A 19,384-nucleotide genomic window follows, 5' to 3' on the forward strand; every position below is an offset into this window, starting at 1 on the left:
GCCTTTGAAGTATTATCCTGCTGTTAATAGTTTCCTATATGGCTCTTTAAAATTAATAAACATGCTCTGCTGTAATATAGAGCTACTGTCACAAAATTTGCCATAAAGTGACCTGCTACTCAAGCAAATAGTGTAATTTAACTCCACTGTCAACAGAGGAGCTTTAGAAAGTTTAAAAATAAAGTTCGACCAAGACCAAATAATCAACCTGCTTCACGAAATTCCTAACAGGCTCTGTATTGACATCAGTTTTAAAGTGGGCTTTATTCAAAAGCATTTAGTTTTTCATCTGACAAAAGCAGAAGAGCTTTTCCAAGAAAAGGCAGGAGGAATGTTCCAGAGACTCAGCTGATTCTGTTCTACCCACAGCACAAGAATTCTTTGGAAGACACAACAGATGCTGGATTAATAAGCTACAAAATGAACTTTATGGTCAACACCTCAGTTCTGTAATGCTCCAGCATGATACACTTCTTTGTCTCAAGTACCAGATCTCTGCACTACATTAATAAAATCAGAAATCCAGGTTGGAAAAATATTCTTCTCAAGGGTAACCAGAAGCTCCAGAGAACAAGACTAAACTTAGCCTTTGTCTAATTACCAAGCCATTCAAAATACAGATCTCCTTTTCCATTCCTTTTAAACTAGCCACAGCACCTTGTTAGTGAATTCTGAGTAGAGACAACTCATCCTTCTTTTAAAAACAAGTGACTAACCCAGCAGTATTACTAAGTTCTCTCATCTCCTCAAATCTCCCAAAGCCAGGAAGTTATAGATGTGTAGAAGTGTATTTAAATTGGGAGTCCCTCCAAAACTCACTCCCACTTTGCATAATTACGTTCTGACAAAAGCCTCCCAACATTTACAAACTTGCAAACCAAATCAACTGGTTGAGATGCTGCCACCAGATTTTTGGTAGGTACATTCTGTCACAGGTAACTGCAAACAGAACATTTGTCTCTGTGGAGCACAAACACGTCCCAGTGCTCTGAATCCAATGCAGCAGATTATAATAATAAATCACATCCTTGAACACGATGTTCTGAGCCCCACAAAGCCGTAAGTACAGCTGCAAGAGCTGCAATAATCAAACAGAGGGAGTTCAAATAAGCTCTTGAGACTCTGGCCCAGTCCATTTAAATTTCTACAAGGTACTATTCTAATGTGATCTACTTTGCTGATAGTGAAGAAGGATGAGGTGAGAAGCTGGCAGTGTTGTTTATCAGCAGTTTGTGAGTCCCTGAAGAGCTGAGCTATTAAATGAGACATGATGTGCTAATACAAGAGCCAGACACAAAGCAGCTTGGCTGGGAAGTGAGCGAGCTCCCAAGAGAGCTGGGCCCATTTACATCCCTTCTCCCTGTATTACAACCACTTTAATTTCTAAATTAATCACCCAGCTAGAAGGAACACTTTGCTGTGAGGAGCACCTGGAAGCAAAGCCTTTAAAATCATTCATGAAGGCAGCTGATCACTCACCACCTCTGGCACTAGAAAATTTATAAATTATCACACTCATGGTGAAATACAGAATATAAAAACTACAGAGGAATCTCCCCATCACCTATGGGGTTTGGGTTTTTTTTGTCAGAAGGGACTGACCAAGGTCTATAAAAGTGCAACAATATCAGAAAAAAAACCCACTCAACAGCACCAGCCAAACTGCAGAAGTTGCAAGGGACTACTTACATAGAGAGAAAATATTCTCATTCCCATAAAATTGCAGTGCAGTACAAAAAAGGCTTATCAAGACATGAGTGCTGTGCATATTAAAACAAACAATCATCATCAGGTCTGGCCCTTTGTATCAAAATAAGCAATAAAAAAAAAAAGTATCTTAAAATCCAAGAACCAAAACCTCAGTTCTACAGAGCAAAGACACCAAATCTTAGTTAAAGCTAACGACTGTCATCTTAAAAATCCAGCATCTAAAAGCTACACAGGAATTACTCAGCAGGATACTGCATCTTGTCAGTTATAACCAAGAAAGGACAAGATGACTTTTCAGAGAAAAGTGAAAGCTTCCATGGCAACAGCATGATCCAGAGTGGTTATGAACACAGGTAGGCTTTTTGGATTTGCACCTCTGCGGTGCAGAGGGATAATTTGGTGCATTTAGAAGAACTGGATAAATTGCATTCAAGTGAATAAAAGGTATTTTTCAAAATGGTGTGAGATTATGAGGTAAGTGCTCTGACAAACAACTTCTGTAGGATTGCAAGGTGATGTCGAATCTTTCTTCTAGAAGGAAAAAAGCACCCAAAAGTAGGATTTCATTGACATTTGTCAACTGCACAAACACCAGGGAAAATGATGGTACAGGGGAGATGGGCCAGACAGGAGGTTACCACTAAAGAGTCTTCACTGTGCTTAAACATGACCTAAATTCACATCATTTAATGCAAGCCCTCAGTTCTAGGTAGTTCTCGATGTAAATATAAGGAGTACTTTTGTCATTAATATAGGATTAGATGGGAAGCAGACCTATAGAGTAATAAATAGTGGTTTCACACACTTTTCACAAAGGAAGAGATCTGACCTTGTTGCATGTTGAATTTTCTACCAACACACATTTATAGTGAAATTAGTAACATCCCTATTTCATGTACTTTCAAACCAAGCTCCAAGCAATGCACCAATCTGTGAAAAAGTAGAAGCAATGGAACTTTTTAAAAAAAAAAATCACTAATGGAACATTTTATTATCAACTGTTTTCTTGGAATGAATATGAAAGAAACAAATCCTGTAAAGCTCATTTTCAAAGTAGGAAGAATGCTGAGCTAGAAATACCTCCTGGATTAATTTACATGTCAGCTTTTCCATAAAACTTGGCAAAGGCATGAATCAGTGGTGTGAGAGCAGTGCAGAGAAGGGATCACTTGCCTCGAGCTGTTCATCTTCCAGGAGTTTTATCACCAGCCACCTGATGTCATTGACTGCCTCACTGTTGTTGAGGAAGATGAAGAGATTGTAGAACACCATGGTCTGGAGGTAGGTTAAGATGGTGTATCGGGCATGCCAAGAATTGCTTCTTGCTGTCTGCAGTGAATAAATCAGGGTGAGAAGGCAAAAATGTCAAAGAAAGCAGCCCCCTGATGGAAAGTGGACAACATTTAAGAAAAATGCTTCTGGGGGCAGTTGCAAAGAACTTCCTTTATTCAGGTAATTTTGTTTCATATACCTTTTATCTCCAAAGCAGGCAGTTATTATTTAGGTAGTAATTTTCACAGGCTTCACTTCCAAAGCAGATTGTTAAACAGACATATATCGTAAAAGCCTAGAAAAATCAGATTCAAGGGCAGTTCTTCAGCTGAAGATTCATTCTGAAACTGGATTTTGGATTCTTATGCTTATGAGGAGACTTAAAGTGATCCACTACTGAACCAAATGTTAATATATCAAAATGCTGTCCAATTTGTTATCAAAATTAAGTGGTTTAAATGTTAAACAAGACACACTAAGTGTTTTAAAACACTTTAAATAAACTCTTCCAGATCTAAATCAGTATTTGATTTGCTTAGAATCATAAGTATTGTATACTCTTAAATAAAAAGCAGAGGGTGCCTGAGATGAGAAGAAGCTTTAAGCTGTTTAGACCACACTCACTTGTTTTAGCACCTGAAGTACCAAAGGCACTTGCTGAGGATACAGCAAACCCTGAGACATCAAGGACAAACACATCTTAGCATCTCTTTTGAGCTCATCGTAGCTGTTGTCATTCTCCACGGGTGCAATCTAAATAAGAGCAGGGAGGGAACAAAACTCTGTTAGCAAATAGACACTGGTGACAGCAAAATCCTCAAAGAAAGGTAATCTCATGAAAGGACAGATGTCTAGGAAAAATGCATTCAATGTAATGCTGAAAGATGAGGTTAACTGGGAAAAACAATTGATATGACATTAAATATTCCCAGTAAATAATCAAGATATCCCGGTGAGACTTTGGTTCCCCACTGCCATTCTCTTGGTATCAAACCCAATTAAATTCAGGTTTTAGATCCAGGTCCAAAACTGAGAAAAAAGGGAACTTTATCAAGTTCCCTTTCACTTTAATAAACCTTCATTTTGTAGTCACATAGATTATTGCTGGGTAATTTATTGATATTTGTGCACTTTGGGCACACAAGTATAGATTATTTCAGAGAGGTAAGACTGGATGACACAGATTCAAAGATTCAAATACAAGAATTAGAAGAAAACAGAAGCTGCTTAGAAAGAATTGTGTAGTCAGGGAACTAAAGAAAGTAACTCAAGGTCCCTTAGAGAATAATGGAATGGTTTGGGTTGGATGGGACCTGAAAGATGATCCAGTTTCACTCCCCTGCCATGGACAGGGGCTCCTTCCACTAGAGCTGGTTGCTCAATGCCTCATCCAACCTGGCCTTGGAATATTAAATAGATAGATAGATAGATAGACAGATAAATATATATAAAAGAACTTCAGTATATTTACACATGCCTTTTTTAATCAAACCTAACCAATAAAGGAGAAATTAAAGGATGTACCTTGAAAAACAAAGGTAACAGCTGGAGTTGCTCTGTGACAGCTGTAGAGAAAGATCGTCCTGCACTCGCCATCAACCACTTCAGAACTGTATGAATAAAGAGAAACAACCACTGATTAAGAAGAAAAACATTAACAATTCTGCTACACAATTTGCAGACATCAATCATCATATACCAAAATAGCCCCCATTCCCTGACCTCCTTAACTCACTTGTTTTCAAGAGTTTAATGCCCTGAGTTCGCTCATCTTGTTCACCAACTCCGTTCTCTTCCATTACATGATTCTGGATTTCCTCATCTGCTTCCATGAGGGGTTTGAGGTTTTCAAGTATCCGGGTAGTAAATTCATGGACACGAGGAGATTTAGTTGCAGCAGTGTTTGGCAAGGAAACATCTATCATGAATATGTAGGTCAACACACTAAAAAAACCAAACAAAGCCAGCAGGAACACACAGTGAGCACACCTCTTGTCCAGAGAACAGTGACCTGTGAACTCCAAATGATCTGAGATCAACTGGGTGACCTTTGAAGGTTAATACTTAAGAGAAAAATTGCTCTCATCTTCACTTCAAAGCTATTTAAGACCAAATGTTTCTTTTAAGATCTTTAGAGATGTTATACATAAACACAGACAATAAATTGGTGAGGCCCTAGCACAGGCTGCCCAGAGAAGCTGTAGCTGCCCCATCCTTGGAAGTGCCCAAGGGCAGGTTGGACGGGGCTTGGAGCAACCTGGGATGGTGGAAAATGTCCCTGCCCATGGCAGGGGGTGGCACTGGCTATCTTTAAGGTTCCTACCAACCAAAACCATTCCACGATGCTACAAATAAAAGACAAAAATAGAGAAGTCATCTGAAATTTCTGAAGCAAGTCTGTTAATAATTTATGTGACTTTTGTTACAAGCATTAATGCTTTTCAGTGTAATTATTTAGCTACTCAATTACCAAATAAAATGAAGAGTTAAAACCCAACAAGGACTGCAGCAGACAACACTGACCTTCCTATCCTCTCTCGGACATTCTTGTAGACCTGGGTGAGTTTGGGCTCCAGGTACTTGAGCAGCCTGTGCAGCAGCTCTGGCACTCTCCACTCCTGCTGGGCAAGGCCCCCTTGCAGCACATAAAGTCGGCTGGGAATCAGAACAACTCATCTTTAGTCATACGGAACAATCCTCCTTCCCCAGTCCCCTCCAGACTTTGTTTGGGAATGTGCACCTGTGTGTCAGAGCACCAGTGTGTCCTTCAATGAGCAAAGATGAGTAAAAGCTGCCCAATGGAACAACACTACTGCTGCTCTGCCAGCCCCAAACCTTCCCATCCTGTTAATTGAGTTATATTTAAAAAATAATCATGACGAACCTGCCATTGTGTGTGGAAAGCTAATTGGAAAGCAGAGCCTTTGTGTTCCCCTCCCCTACAATCCAGCTGGCAGAGCATCCTCTCAGTACAGCCTATCCAGGCTGTATTTCCTCCTCTATTCAACCACAATAAACCAGTTCAAATTTATTTTACCAGGCATCTACAAATGATCCTCCTTCACCACTCAGTGGAGATTCCAACAGCAATTCGAACAACCAGTGCAGCTTCCTAGGATCTCTGCTCTCCTGGAAAAAAAGAGGGAGAAGAGATATAAGCAAATGAGAGGGTTTTAAAATGTAAATACTGTATAAAATAAAGGTATAAACAAGGAAAGTTATGGCAGATTTTCTTTGCATCCCTCGGGTTTATTCTATTAAGCAAGGGCAATGTTCAATATCTTTTCACAATGAACATAAATAGGAGGAAAACCCAATAAAGCTATACACAGTTCTAATTAACTGGTAAATACAATCAGAATAGAAGGAATTTTAGCTTCATTTTTGACCTATCTGAATAACCATGTCTGAATTTACCTAATTAAGGTTCTGGCTAACAAACTACACTGAGTTCTGCTGAGTGACTTGAAAGAACTATTGAGCCAAGATATTTGTGGCCTATCACTGACCCTGCTGCGCAGCACCACAGCTCCCAGTTCACTGCAGGAATGTTAATCCACAGTGGATCCAGCTTTAGAAGACAAAAAATGGGATACTTACACAGGAGGTGGCAATGCAGGTGCCCCAGTCATTGTATGTTTCCACTGTGATGTTGGATAAAGCTGTTCGAAGCAACGGACACAGAAGCTTCCAAAGTTTTTCCACCTGCCCAGCAAAACACAAGAGACAAGATTTTGCTATTTAGGGATCTCAAACCCAGCTCAGATACTAAAATATCATCTTTATTTTTGTACTGATTCTCCCAGGATTATTTTTTGGCATAGAGATTCAGCATGGACAGCTAGGCCTTCATTAAATCAATATTTAATAGTCCACGGTGGCCATAAGCACTTATTCCTATTGGAATTACAAACCACGGCAGCTTTCCCATCTCCTTAACAGCAAACTGTTCCTACTTTTAATACTTCAACATTTTCCCAACGCCTGGAAAGAAAAGGCACCAAACCAAACAACGAATTGTGCTCCAAGTTCGGCAGTCAAGACCTCAACTATGTTTAAATGGGCTAATAATTCAAAATTACTCCTTAACTTCCAAGAATCACTCAAAAATACTGCTCCAGCACCTTCTCAAAGGTCCAGTGTTTAGAACCTCTTATCAGGCCAGCCATGATTTCAGCTAGGCATCTCTGGGTGCTTTCGTGGGAGTCTGCAACCAGTTGCTCCAAGTGGGGCTGAAGAACTGGCAAAAAGGCATCATCAAAGTTTCTGAAAAGGCCCTGAAAAACAAGAGGGGAAAGGGTCTTGAGGAATTACCTAGAACACTGTCTTCCCAAGAATATAACGAAATTGTGAAACACTTGAGTTTGAAGACGTAGAAAGTGAAATTTCTTTGCTTTTTTTAACAGCATTATACACCAGTGTCCTCCAGACTATTACATTACTCTAAATATGTTTCCCTAAGTAGTTAATCAGAAGAGAGGATTAATAGGATTACCCAGAGCAGCTTTAAAAATCAACATTTTGCAGCAGTATGAGCCCAGCAGTCTATGGCTTTTCCATGCTCTGGGAATTGTAACAAAATGAGAGCAATTTAGTGATTGAACTCCCCTTACCTTGAAGAGGCAAAATCTGCGAGGATTAAATTTGTCCTTTCCCTTCCTGTCTTCTAAAGACAAAAATTTTATTAACTGCTCAACAAACTTGGGATCAGAAAAGTGATCATATATAATCTGTTCTGCCTGTAACAGGAAGAAAAAAAAAAAAAAAGATTAGCTTTGAGGTGTTTGCGTGTCACAGTGATATCCCAATCTTTCCAAGTCCCATTTTCACTTGCATTCTCAAGGAAAGAAATCATGCCTTGGGTATCCCATTCCCCCCCCTTGATTTTATCAGGAATTATCACAAACCCCTAAAAATTAGTCCTTCCCACAGTCATTAATGACCTTGTTCTCAACTCTGATTATGATTTGAAAGGGAACAAGAAAGTGCTCATTAATACAATTACTCCATGATCTCTGACAAAAAAGCAGCAACACATTAAATTAATAATTCCTCCTTGTATGCCGACACAATAAGAAGTAGAAAAATACAATTAAAAATATCTTGTGGGGATCTCCACAGTAATCTGTGGACAGTATTAAGAGAAGAAAGGAGAAGTACTATTAAAAACCCCACAAACTTGCAGCTCTTACCTCTGTCAGCTCATCTCTCCTTCGCCCAAGCTTTGGTTGCTGCTCAACTGGAGCATAAACTGTCATAGTTCTGAGTATCAAAAAGAAAAGATAAGTAATAAAAAGTTAAAAATAAAAATACACCAGCACATGTTGTTGCTTTCTATGTGGTTGTTTTCTATGTTCTCAATATTAAATAGGACTGATCCTCAATTCCAAGAGATCGAAACTTAAAGAAGAAAATTTACAACAGAACGGGGTTTGTTATTAAAGGTTTTGCTATACAAACAATGCAGAATTAGTAGGGTTAGAATACTCTACATACATGTAATATCCAATATGCATATTTCATCTTAACAGCAGCAGTTAAACACCCATATGGAATTTGTGCCTACGGCCCATAGAGAGAGAAATGGATAGAAAAGAAAGAATAAACAAAAAGCTCCAAACCAACCAACACAAAACCCAGCCAGAAATGGTAACACAAGCAAGCAGCACAAAGAACAAAATAAATTGGTTTTTTTTGGTGGTTCAGTTAAAAAAAAATAAAATAAAACAGGATTTAATTTCCCCCAGAATTTTTCCTGCTGACTCTCCCAACTCCACCTCAATGCTAATGCTACTCACTGGGGCCAGGTGTAATATCCCCAGTGTGTTTTCTCCACAAAACAGCAGGATTCCCAGGCTTCCTTGGTCTTTGGTAGGCTCTGGCTGTTGTAGTGCAGCCACTGGTTGTCAGCTCTGTCACCAGCCTGGATGCTGGAAGGCTTCGGGCTCCCACCTGATCCAAGAGGAAAATCAAAATTAACATGTATAGAAATGATAAAAATATATAAAAATTAAACAGGAGACATACAAATTGTTCTCACAAATTACAAGCTTTTCAGAGAGGAGAAAACCCCCAAAAGCAAAAAGAGCCCCAAACTGAAAAATTACCAATTGTATTATTACTTCTGTATCATATTTACCCATCTGCTTAGAACATCAACAACCAGGGAGAAAAGAAGAGCTCTTGATTCCATGTTTAATTTAACCAGAAAAAAAACCATTTTAGGATAAATGTAAGATATATCTTACATTAAATAAAACCTACTTATTTCATAAGGGCAGATGGGCACTTTCTTGTGTGTTCTCTTAAGCTGCTTAAGAATCCCAGCCACAGCTGAGATGGCCACCTAAAGAGAAGGAAAAAATGGGCATTAATGTATCCATTCCATACGCTTCCTTCAGAAGCATGTGGCTCATCATCCCTAAAAACTCAGTGAACGCTGGAGTGAACCCATAAGGAGATAATCCTGGTTATTTCAGGGGATACAGGACATGACTTGCTTTATAGGCCAGAAAAACCTCACTAATAATTTTGTCTTAATAATTTGAATTTAATACTGTTTTGATAATTTTTGGGGGGCAAAGGAGGTTTGTTTTGGGCCTCACTGAGGCAACAACAGAACAAACAAAACACATCGATGGCTCTGTTCAAATAACAAACTGCAGGTGGGAAAAGCAGCCATCTGCAAAAGAAATTCTGCAAAAGAACTCTGAAATAACTAAGGACTCAGCCCATCCCACATTTTCACAGTTTACAGATTTACATATGTCATGCTACAGCGCTGCCAAGACTGCCATTTCTTGGATCGGGAATTTTGTACACGTGCGTGGCTGGAAGGGCGAGGAAGGAGTTCCACCCCAGTTTTTGTGCTTTATCCCAGCAAAACCCCACAAGCACCTGATGTAAACCCCAAAGAGCTGCAGACCCAAAGCAAATCCTTCTCCCGGGCTCACCTTCCGAACCACAATCGCATCGTGGTTGAGACACTGCACGAAGAATTTTATGGCACGGGTGGGCAGGACCCTGTCATCCCTCAGGAGCAGGGACAGGAAGCCAATGCTTATGTGCTCAAACTTCCAGGGCCTGGAAAAAATCACATATTCAAAACAGAGTGTACATACCAAAGTTTAGGTACTGGTTTTACTCAGAAATTGTATGTATCAAGATTATGCAAGTACATAAATAAATGACACTGCTGTAATCAATAAGCTTAACTCATTTTGGGAAACCTCCAGTGTTCTGGGAATACTAGGTGTAAAAATGTAAAATACACAATGAAAAATACCTATAGGGATATTCTTTGTAAGTTTTTTAACACAAATATTATGGGAACAATTAGAATCTATTTGGATGTCAGTGTTACACAGACAGACCAGAGCTTTTTTTATTAAAAAAATATTAATACCCCCAGTAACAGGCCAGACTAATTAAGGAAAAAGCTTAACTCCAAGATGTGATGATGCCTTGTATTAACAATTAAAGCTTCCAGCGCAAATAACTCCAAGACCATGCTAACTGCTCTCCTGGATACTGATCCATGTAACCACCTCCAACCCACCCCAAAAAACCCCTTTCATGCACAAAAGGGGGACTTACAGATTTCTCTGTTCCACGCAGTCCAGCAGCATGTTGACCAAATTTTCATAGTTCCTGAGAGAAAGAGAGGGAGTTATCAACCACATAGTACTGGGGGATCCACTGAAAAACAGAGGAAAAGTTCCTCAACAAAGGTTTGTGAAGGTGAAAAGGAAGACGCACAGAGGAAATAGAAGCATAGAGAGAAGATGCAGCCCAACAATCCTTGGACATTCTGGATTTTTCAGTTTAGCCACTTTGGATGATGATGACATTTAATGTGCAGTTCAGGGAAGCTGAACTCACCTCAGAGCCTCAGAGTTCTTCTCCTTCTGTCGCTGAATTCCCAACTGAATTTCCTCTGACCCCAGAGCTGTGAACTCTGAACTTGGCTGTCCCGAGTTCTGCAGCAAAACAGCCACCTCCCTGCACTTCTCTGGAACCTGTTGATGGACAGTGCAAAGATTTGGGACTTGAACTTAGATGTTTTTAACATCTCTGCTTTGGAATCAGCAGAGTACAGAATCTCCTTGTCCATACAGACAAGCCTGAACACCAAGGAATTGGTCACTCACTGCAAAATCCAGTCCAATGGTTTCATACTGCCGATGGATTTTCTCTGCCAGGTCATCAAAGAGTCTGACTATGGATGGTTTTTCCAAGGACATGGCTTTGCTAAGCCCAGAAGAGACAATTGCTGGCCACGTCTGTGCAATGCAATCCCAGTCGTGCAGATTGGCCAAGCACACCCCACTGTGATTCCCAAGAAGACAGTATAAGGCACCCTGTGGAGTCGAAGATGGGAGTTTGGGAAGGTTAAAGCACTGCTCATCCGAGATATCGACATAAGCACACACCCACACAGAATAAAAATTCAGCTGCAGCTACCAAATCATTAAAATGTCCCATAAACATTCAGTCTCACTGTCAAATTACTGAAGATTTTTGCACTGAGTCCTCTTCATTTAATGAGATTGGAAGCCCTGCCAATTAATTTATCCACAGATTGGCTGCCTGATTTCTCAATTATGTTAGAGGAGATGATTCACAGCTGCTTCACCTTGACTACAGCTTTTCAATTTCCATTCCATAACTTAAAAATAGTTGCTAACTCACATTTTGGTAATACCTGAGCACACAGGGAACATATTTAAACACTGTTTCTCTTGAAAACAGATCTAATACAAATAATTCCTTACACCAGCCATGCCTATTAGCCACGAAAATATCAGTCATGCTGATAAACAAGCAAATCCCACTTTTCCCATTGAAAATTCTCATGCAAAAACACTTTCAAAAGACAGCCACAAAACTAAGTTAATGAAGCAGTACTTTAAATTGCTTCTGAGTGACATCTTGCCGGTCGGGACGCAGGAATTCCAGAACCAAAGGAATGATATCTCTGCAACAGAAATTGTAGGTTCCCAGAGCTGTGAAGAATGCTTGCTGAGCTTTACTTCTGACCTGAAACAAAAAATTTACTAGATAAAAAAAACATCCTCGTCCATTTCAGTTACTTATGCATAAAGTTGTTATCATGTATTTGTGCACAGAAACAAAATTATTTGTGGAAGGCTGTAAACACCCCACCCTGCTTATAAAAATCTACTTCTTGTTTCTGGCATTTACATGAGAACAGCTCCAAAGTTACAGAAGATTCTTCATGTTGCCAGAAACAAGGTGTTTTTAAGATCATTTGAAAAGCAAACAGCCGGAACAACAGATTTAGGATGTAGAATCGCTTGAAGAGACCAACAAAACACTCCATAAATCTCAGTTTAAAAGGGGCTGCTCCTCACCTGCCCATAGGAACTCGTGGACAAACACAGAAGATCCCTGATCATCTCCTGGTGGGAAGTTTTGTATTCACAGCCTTCCATCGTCAGGGTTCTCAGCTGAATCCATGGGGAGCACAAAGAAAGGACAGATTGTTTTCGCATTTCACACATATAAAGAACACCAGAGCAGGAATATTGTTACGATGACATTTAGCAAACTATGCAAAGCAGCTTTTCAAGCAAATTATGGGGATTGAAGGGGAAGAATTACCTCATGCTGCAGCATAACCCTGTCGATCAGCAAGGCTCTGATGTGTTGTTTCTTTCCTTGAAGCTGTAAAGAAAGACATTTGGTTTAGATTTCCGTATCCTATCAGCAATTCAGGAATCTCAGCTTCACACAGCCAAGTCACCGACCCTGTTCTCCATTGATTTTTTCACTAGATTGAAGCTTTTCCATCGCGAATCAAACTCATGTTTGTGAGACCCTTGGAACTGTAAAACGTCACTGATAATCTGTGGAAAGAAAGAGAGGACAAGAGTGATTATGTTGCAAAACACATCATCTTGCCTTAAGTTTTACAAATGTAAAGCATACCTTTATTATTAGAAACAAAGACTTGGTATCATCTTCTGAATGATCAAGAATATAGCCTGCAATTGGGAGAAATGAAATTGATCATCAGACAGGGGAAGAGCTTTAAAAATTAGCAATAATTTTATTTCCGCAAAGCTTAACTTTTGGAATTGTAGGCAAAGTAAGCAATACAATTTCCTCATGTATACAATCATACTGAAGTATGACAGTTGGTTTTCGTTACAGGAGTGATCAAACTTACGCAGCAATTTCCTTGTCACCCTTGCAATTGTTTCTCTGTAATTCTCCCTGGATAAATCTAAAAGAGAAAAAAACATTTTATGTTTATTATACAACAGCATAAAAAGCAACTAATAGTGGAAAGCCAGAGCAGACTATTCAGAACTGGCAGTATGAGCTATTATAAAAATAACCATTTGTTATATCTAAGGACATGGCTCTCATCAGTTTATCAACTCAGCTGCTTGGGTTTTATAGGTACACAACCATCTTTATCTGCTTTGACAGCTGGTTTTATTTCTAAGTTCAGGCAGTTCATTTAGCATCTGGGAATTGAGGAACACACAGAGCTCCCATTACCAGCCAGATTCCTGCAGCAGATCCGTATCTTGTGTACCACCGCTGAAAATAAAACTGTGTGTACACAGAACTCTGGTGTTGGTCACAAAATCCCATTTATATGAAGAGAAGAATCAAAATTATGGTTCTCCAAAAGAACCCACTGTTTTTACAAAAAAATAAAAAGAAAGCAATTTTAAAAAAGAAGAAAACAACACTTAGAGCCTGCCTGAACAGAACTGGGATCTACTCACCATATTCAACACCAGTGTACAGCTTTGTCTCTTCCAAAGACACCAGACTTGGGACCCTGCATGAAAATAAGCCAAGTATTACTACACATTACAGAAATCACGGAGTATGTGCATTTCACTGGCATTTAATTCATTTTAACAAGTTAAATTTAATGCCAGTAGCACAAAGACTTCTGGATTTACTAACAGTACATCTCAGTTCTCACATTTATAAATGAACCATCCCTTTGGATCAGACTTTGTCAGAGGCAGGGACACCATCAGGCCACCTTGGACCCGGAATCTCTATTTCCCAGTTAACAGAACCCCATCAGTTCTATTGAACAGGCAGAAATTTGGTTTCTGTCAAACCTAAGAACACACATTGAAACACACATGGCTCCTTGTTGTAGGGAAGGACAGGAGCATTTGAGTCCTTTCCTGACAAGTGAATTTTCTGTATCTTGATATTTACTATCAGTGTTCCCTAAAGTAGCTTCTAGCAGCAGCTGCATGACAACAGCAGTAAGAAAGCACTAAAACCCAGCACGAAGGAACACAATCACTAGAATGTTCGGGACATAAAATAAATGTTACTTACAGATGAGCCACCCTTTCTCCTTTGAGAGGAGGCAGAATGTTCCCAGAGCCAATCAGGCAGTTGTGCACGATGGCAAGAGACTGCTGCACATCATCTCTTAAACAAAGAGGAAAACCTGGTTACTTATCTGTTAATTGCTTGAAAATAAACAAACCACATCTTTTTTGTGACGTTTTATGCAAGTTTTTTCTTTAGTTGTATCAGTTCTACACACAGGAGGGAGTGCTGCAGAAATCAAGCTGGGCTTTTTTATGCCAACCTAATTCTTTTCCAAACCCCAATGTTTAACTTCATTTTCCAGAAAACATGGGAGATTTTATATTCCAAAACTGTGCAGGTGAGATAAACTAATATGAAAATTGCTTTGAAGGATTTTATCTAAATCTCAGATAAAACCTATGAAATAACTCCTTACCCCAAGGCCAAGACAATTAGATCTTCCCACCATGGGGAAGATGAGGGAATAATTTAGGAGTGAATATTTTACAGTCTGAAGATAAATTAAAATGTGAAATGCAAATAACTTATTTTCTGTGTTACTTCAAAGAAATCTTGATGCTATCTCATCTTGATGCTATTATCATCAGCTGAACTAGGAACTTCAGAAATCCTAGAATAATATCAAAGTGCAACATTATAGTATTTTCCTCCTTACTAACTACTGTGAGTGGAAAATACACCTTCTGCATCCTACCTGGACATTTCCAGCTCTCCAAGTGCATAGAGCTCCAGCCTGGTGAGCTCAGGCTGCAGGAAAGTATCCAGCAAATAAAAAGCAAAGCTTATTTCCTCAGATGAAGGAACATGCCACTGGATATCCAAGTTCCACAGGTCACCTGGTTTACCCCAGTCCTGTAGTAAATAAAGATGTTTCTTATTAATCAAGCTATTTAAATTGTGTTTAAAAAAAATAGTATTTAATATTACAAAAAAAAAACCAAACCCAAACACATGTGAACTAACTACTGCTATAAATTAACGTAGTTATCCTGACATTTTGAGGAAAAACAACACCATCAGAAAATCAAACAGACATTCCAATCCTATATATGTCTACACATACCCAGAAAATAACACATATCTGTAAGCACTAAAATGAAAAGGATTTAATTGAATCTAATTGGTCTAATTGAAATATAACTTAATTATTCCTTTGACTGGACATAAATTCAGACACATTCTTAAGCACAACTCAGACTTTTGATACTCCCATGGAGAACAGGAAAGTCATTGTGAATGTTTTCAGTTTCAGAGGGGGAATTGAAAATAATTGCGTGATTGTTGTTTTTGGGGGTTCCGTTGATTTGTTTGTTTCATTGGGGGTTTTTTTGTGTTTGGCATTTGGGATATTTTTGTTTGTTTTTTTAAATGATTAACTGGCCCAACAGGATGTTTCTATCAGTTGTAAAACTGGACTAGCTTTCAGTAACAAGATTATCTGCTGTTGGGAATTACATAAAAACACTTTTCAGCAAAATGCAGTTGTATATTGAAACAGGCCAGCTGAAAATTGCTGCCTTTAAACTGGAATATTGATAAATTGATGTCAAAGTCTTAACAGCAGAGCAGCACGTGACTTTTCACAGTTTCAGTAACTTTTAATATTGCCAGTTCTGCTTTCATTTTATCTCAAGCTCAGGAGAGAATCATTATTTGTTATTCGGCTGACATGTAAAACACCACATATCCTTGCTGTGTATTAACTTACTGTGTCATGCAATCATGGTAAAACACACATCATAAACCACTAATAAGTCATATAAAACTACTCAAAACTCTAAAACTACTCCAACAACAGTCAGTATTCATTTTTGGCTATCAATATACTTTAAATTAATCGTCATTTGCTCTACATTTCAAAGCCCAAAGCATCGCTTCCCATTGCTGCTACCACTGGTCAGAGATCTCCAAATAAAACCCTAAGAGCGTACGGGTTTTTTTTCCAAGAAACCAAAAAAAAAAAGTCAAATCCTCTAATCCTAAATAAATGAAAATCCTTGCCTTGATAGGAAAGTATTCAGAAAGAGGCTTGTCAAAGCCACCTGGCACACTGCAGTACTCTGTGGGGTAGATAAGTGTAGCAGAACGAAGAAGATGGTGCAGTAGGTTACAAGACAGAATGTAACCCTGCTTACAGGTTAAGTGTAGGGTGCGCTGCAGTATCTTCCCAAACTGCTCCCTGTACAGTAGCAGCTTCTTGCCATCCACTCGAGTGATCTGGGGGCACAGAGAGACATTGCAAACATCAGTTTGGTCCTGCAGGGCTGGACAGGGTCACACTGCTCAGCCCAGCTGGGCCAGGATCCATTCTCCAGCTCCCACTGAAGTTGCACGTGAACTGCTGCTTCCACAGCTGCTGGAAAAGTTTCCGTGACGCCACCTGCTTGACCCCATCCCAAATTTTCTAGCAATACTCCTATATTTTCTTTAATTAATTTAAAAACATATTTACAAAAAGCTTCTTATGTTTTTTCCTGCATTGATCCCTCTTCTTTCACTCCCCCTCAATAATTACTTTAATTCATTCCACATGCAACACTGTTTATCTGCTTCAAACAGCAGCCACTCATGTCTCATTCAGAGTCAGGTAAAAACCAGAAGCTCTGCAGTGCCATTCATACAACATTTACTTTGCTTTAATAGAAGTTTATTTTTTTTCTCCTTTCAGGGGCATTAAACAGGATGCAGTGACACACAAGCATGGGAAGAATGTTTTTGGGAATACCTCTGATAAAAGCTGAAGATTCCAGAGCAGCTCCTTATCTAGTTCTTCATCATGTAATACATCATCATCTAGAGGAACAAGGGATAAGCACTGCTGTAACCCCACTGCAGTCAAGTTTTCCAAATGAGCTCCATCAGAATCCAGGTGCTTCCATCCCAAAATCTGTCTCCCAACCGCCCAACTCACACTGCACCCATGTCCAACTGGAAGTCATTGTAGCCAATGTACCATCCTGAATTTGATGAATGTCTGGAGACATTTCAAACTGCCACATTTTTAAGTAATTGTGGTCTTGCAACCTGACAGATTTTGGTCTTGAAATTACACAACTGCTGGTGTGGATTTTTTAGTTGAAGTAATGCATCTTTCCATTGCTGAAATGAACTTGTGGAAAACACCCAGAAGTTTTAGTTATTATTTTAATGTTTAACAAAAATCAACCCAAAAGCAAGCCAATAACACTGGAAATGTTAGAAACTTACTGCCTGTGAGGTGAGTTATGACGTTGCAGCAATGTGGTACAAACAGCTTCAAGGACTCCTCAGGGCGGCACTGCAAACGGCACCAGAAATAATCCATTTTAAAACAAAATATCTTGGGGAACTCAGCACACACACTGATAAATACCTAAGACCAGATTGCATCCCAACTCCAATCCACTGAGTCAGCCTGACTTCATGACTCTCAGTCAATAAAACCTAAGTTTAACATAACTGCAAGACAAATACTGAGTGAACTAACCTCTTGAAATATTGCTATATGCAACCCACCAATTTTAGAAGACATGATATTAAGAGCCACCAGTATTTACATTAAAAAATACAGATATTACACAGAAAAAAGTAGCAGCACTGGCTTTTTTCTTTTTTAAACTAAAGAGGGAGTGAAATTAAGAGCATTTTCTCTCACTTTTACTGCAGCTCGGCACATATCGGCAACCATTCGACCAGCTACTCTTGTCTCAAATATATTTGAAACAGCAAAGTTAAAAACCTTCTCCAAGGCAACCTAAAAATCAGGACAAAAAGATGGAGGTTGCTTTTAAAGAAAAAAGCAAATTAGGTATCCCAAAATATTTGATATTACACAGAAGGCAGTATCTCTACATAACCCTGCATTCTTTTAAACCAGAAACCCACAACAATTCACATGAAAAAGAAAATCAGCGTAGAGACGGAGAAAGCAGCTCTGTGGAAAGCCTGAAATGTTCCCTTTGGGAAGAGAGGAGGTGGATAACTCTTGATGACTAATAGAAGTTTAGGGCGATTCTGAGAAACTACACAGAAAACGTTTTCCAGGAATAAGTCACAGGCTGATGACAGGAAAAATTATTTCACATGTTACAGTGAAGGAAAGCCAAGACATCCCTTAGTTAAGGCATAATCAGGGAATTAAGTAGCAACAATTTAAGTAGCCAGTGTATTTAAAAGCAGATTATTTCCATCCAATGCTTTGCCAAGGCAAGGTGAACTATATAAAATGTAAATCTCATGAATACTTGAATAATGGACAAACAGGAAAAATACAAATTAAATACTTAATGACAACAAAGAATTAACTTAAGGCTTGTATTTACCAAAAGATTCCAAACAAAAATCACACCAAAGTGCCAATGTTCAAAATGTACAAAACCTGGCATCTCCAAATATATATATATTTAAACAGATAGAAATGTGCTAACCCAACCTACAAGGAAAGAAGCTGTCCACGTAATAACCCGGATTCTCCACCCTCTCCCTCTGAGTTATTTTAATCCAGGTAATTTTTCTGATCCCATTAACCATGCAGCTCCTTGAACAGCCTCTCTGACCCAGGTGAAGAAATGGCAGGGAGATGGAGAGAAAAGGAAAGCAGAGGCTTGGGTGGGACAGCATTGCCACCAAGACATGAAAATCCACAACCTAAACTGATACAGGGATAAAATAAACTGTTGGAATGATTTCTCCTTGTGTTTATCATCAGTTTGCAGGAGAGCTCTGTAGTGAGTGGGATAAAATCATAAACCAAACTGCCATGAAGTCAACCTCCCCCCTCAGCCCTTTCCTTGGTTAAATGTGGAAGTTCACATTCATGAGGGAAGGAAGAATTTGAATGCACCAGTTGTTGCCAACACAAAATTAAATTTCCTAAAAGAGATGAAAAGTCCACGTTCTACATACCTTAAAGATATCCTTTGAACACTGGGTAAGGATTGTACTGAAAGTAGAAGAGAGACCCAGTTCCACCAGACTCTCCAAATGAGTCATTTTTTCTGTTTCAGTCTCCTCTCTGGTTTGTTCTAATGTGCTGCTCTCTATAAGTCCAAAACATCTACACAAATAAATGAAATGGTAG

General features: G+C 39.1%; 1 protein-coding gene across 1 annotated transcript in view; it reads right to left on the minus strand.

Annotated features, from left to right (window-relative positions):
* The window catches only part of PSME4 (proteasome activator subunit 4), a 43,996-nt gene that overhangs the window by 4,271 nt on the left and 20,341 nt on the right, over positions 1 to 19,384 (minus strand). Inside the window, exons 14-43 of the mRNA XM_039569120.1 lie at positions 19,210 to 19,360; positions 17,960 to 18,058; positions 17,533 to 17,602; positions 17,051 to 17,118; positions 16,327 to 16,542; positions 15,020 to 15,177; positions 14,326 to 14,421; positions 13,746 to 13,801; positions 13,175 to 13,231; positions 12,934 to 12,989; positions 12,753 to 12,851; positions 12,607 to 12,669; positions 12,357 to 12,452; positions 11,890 to 12,021; positions 11,133 to 11,342; positions 10,864 to 11,000; positions 10,579 to 10,632; positions 9,936 to 10,065; positions 9,247 to 9,328; positions 8,781 to 8,934; positions 8,175 to 8,244; positions 7,596 to 7,721; positions 7,107 to 7,259; positions 6,583 to 6,687; positions 6,020 to 6,111; positions 5,506 to 5,637; positions 4,718 to 4,926; positions 4,507 to 4,592; positions 3,607 to 3,735; positions 2,884 to 3,039 (exon numbers count right to left, since the gene is read on the minus strand). Of these exons, the coding sequence (XP_039425054.1) occupies positions 2,884 to 3,039; positions 3,607 to 3,735; positions 4,507 to 4,592; positions 4,718 to 4,926; positions 5,506 to 5,637; positions 6,020 to 6,111; positions 6,583 to 6,687; positions 7,107 to 7,259; positions 7,596 to 7,721; positions 8,175 to 8,244; positions 8,781 to 8,934; positions 9,247 to 9,328; positions 9,936 to 10,065; positions 10,579 to 10,632; positions 10,864 to 11,000; positions 11,133 to 11,342; positions 11,890 to 12,021; positions 12,357 to 12,452; positions 12,607 to 12,669; positions 12,753 to 12,851; positions 12,934 to 12,989; positions 13,175 to 13,231; positions 13,746 to 13,801; positions 14,326 to 14,421; positions 15,020 to 15,177; positions 16,327 to 16,542; positions 17,051 to 17,118; positions 17,533 to 17,602; positions 17,960 to 18,058; positions 19,210 to 19,360 (3,442 nt within the window). The remainder of the gene's footprint in view (positions 1 to 2,883; positions 3,040 to 3,606; positions 3,736 to 4,506; positions 4,593 to 4,717; positions 4,927 to 5,505; positions 5,638 to 6,019; positions 6,112 to 6,582; positions 6,688 to 7,106; positions 7,260 to 7,595; positions 7,722 to 8,174; positions 8,245 to 8,780; positions 8,935 to 9,246; positions 9,329 to 9,935; positions 10,066 to 10,578; positions 10,633 to 10,863; positions 11,001 to 11,132; positions 11,343 to 11,889; positions 12,022 to 12,356; positions 12,453 to 12,606; positions 12,670 to 12,752; positions 12,852 to 12,933; positions 12,990 to 13,174; positions 13,232 to 13,745; positions 13,802 to 14,325; positions 14,422 to 15,019; positions 15,178 to 16,326; positions 16,543 to 17,050; positions 17,119 to 17,532; positions 17,603 to 17,959; positions 18,059 to 19,209; positions 19,361 to 19,384) is intronic.

The sequence above is a fragment of the Corvus cornix genome, chromosome 3, assembly GCF_000738735.6.
Source record: "Corvus cornix cornix isolate S_Up_H32 chromosome 3, ASM73873v5, whole genome shotgun sequence".
Lineage (NCBI taxonomy): Eukaryota > Metazoa > Chordata > Aves > Passeriformes > Corvidae > Corvus > Corvus cornix.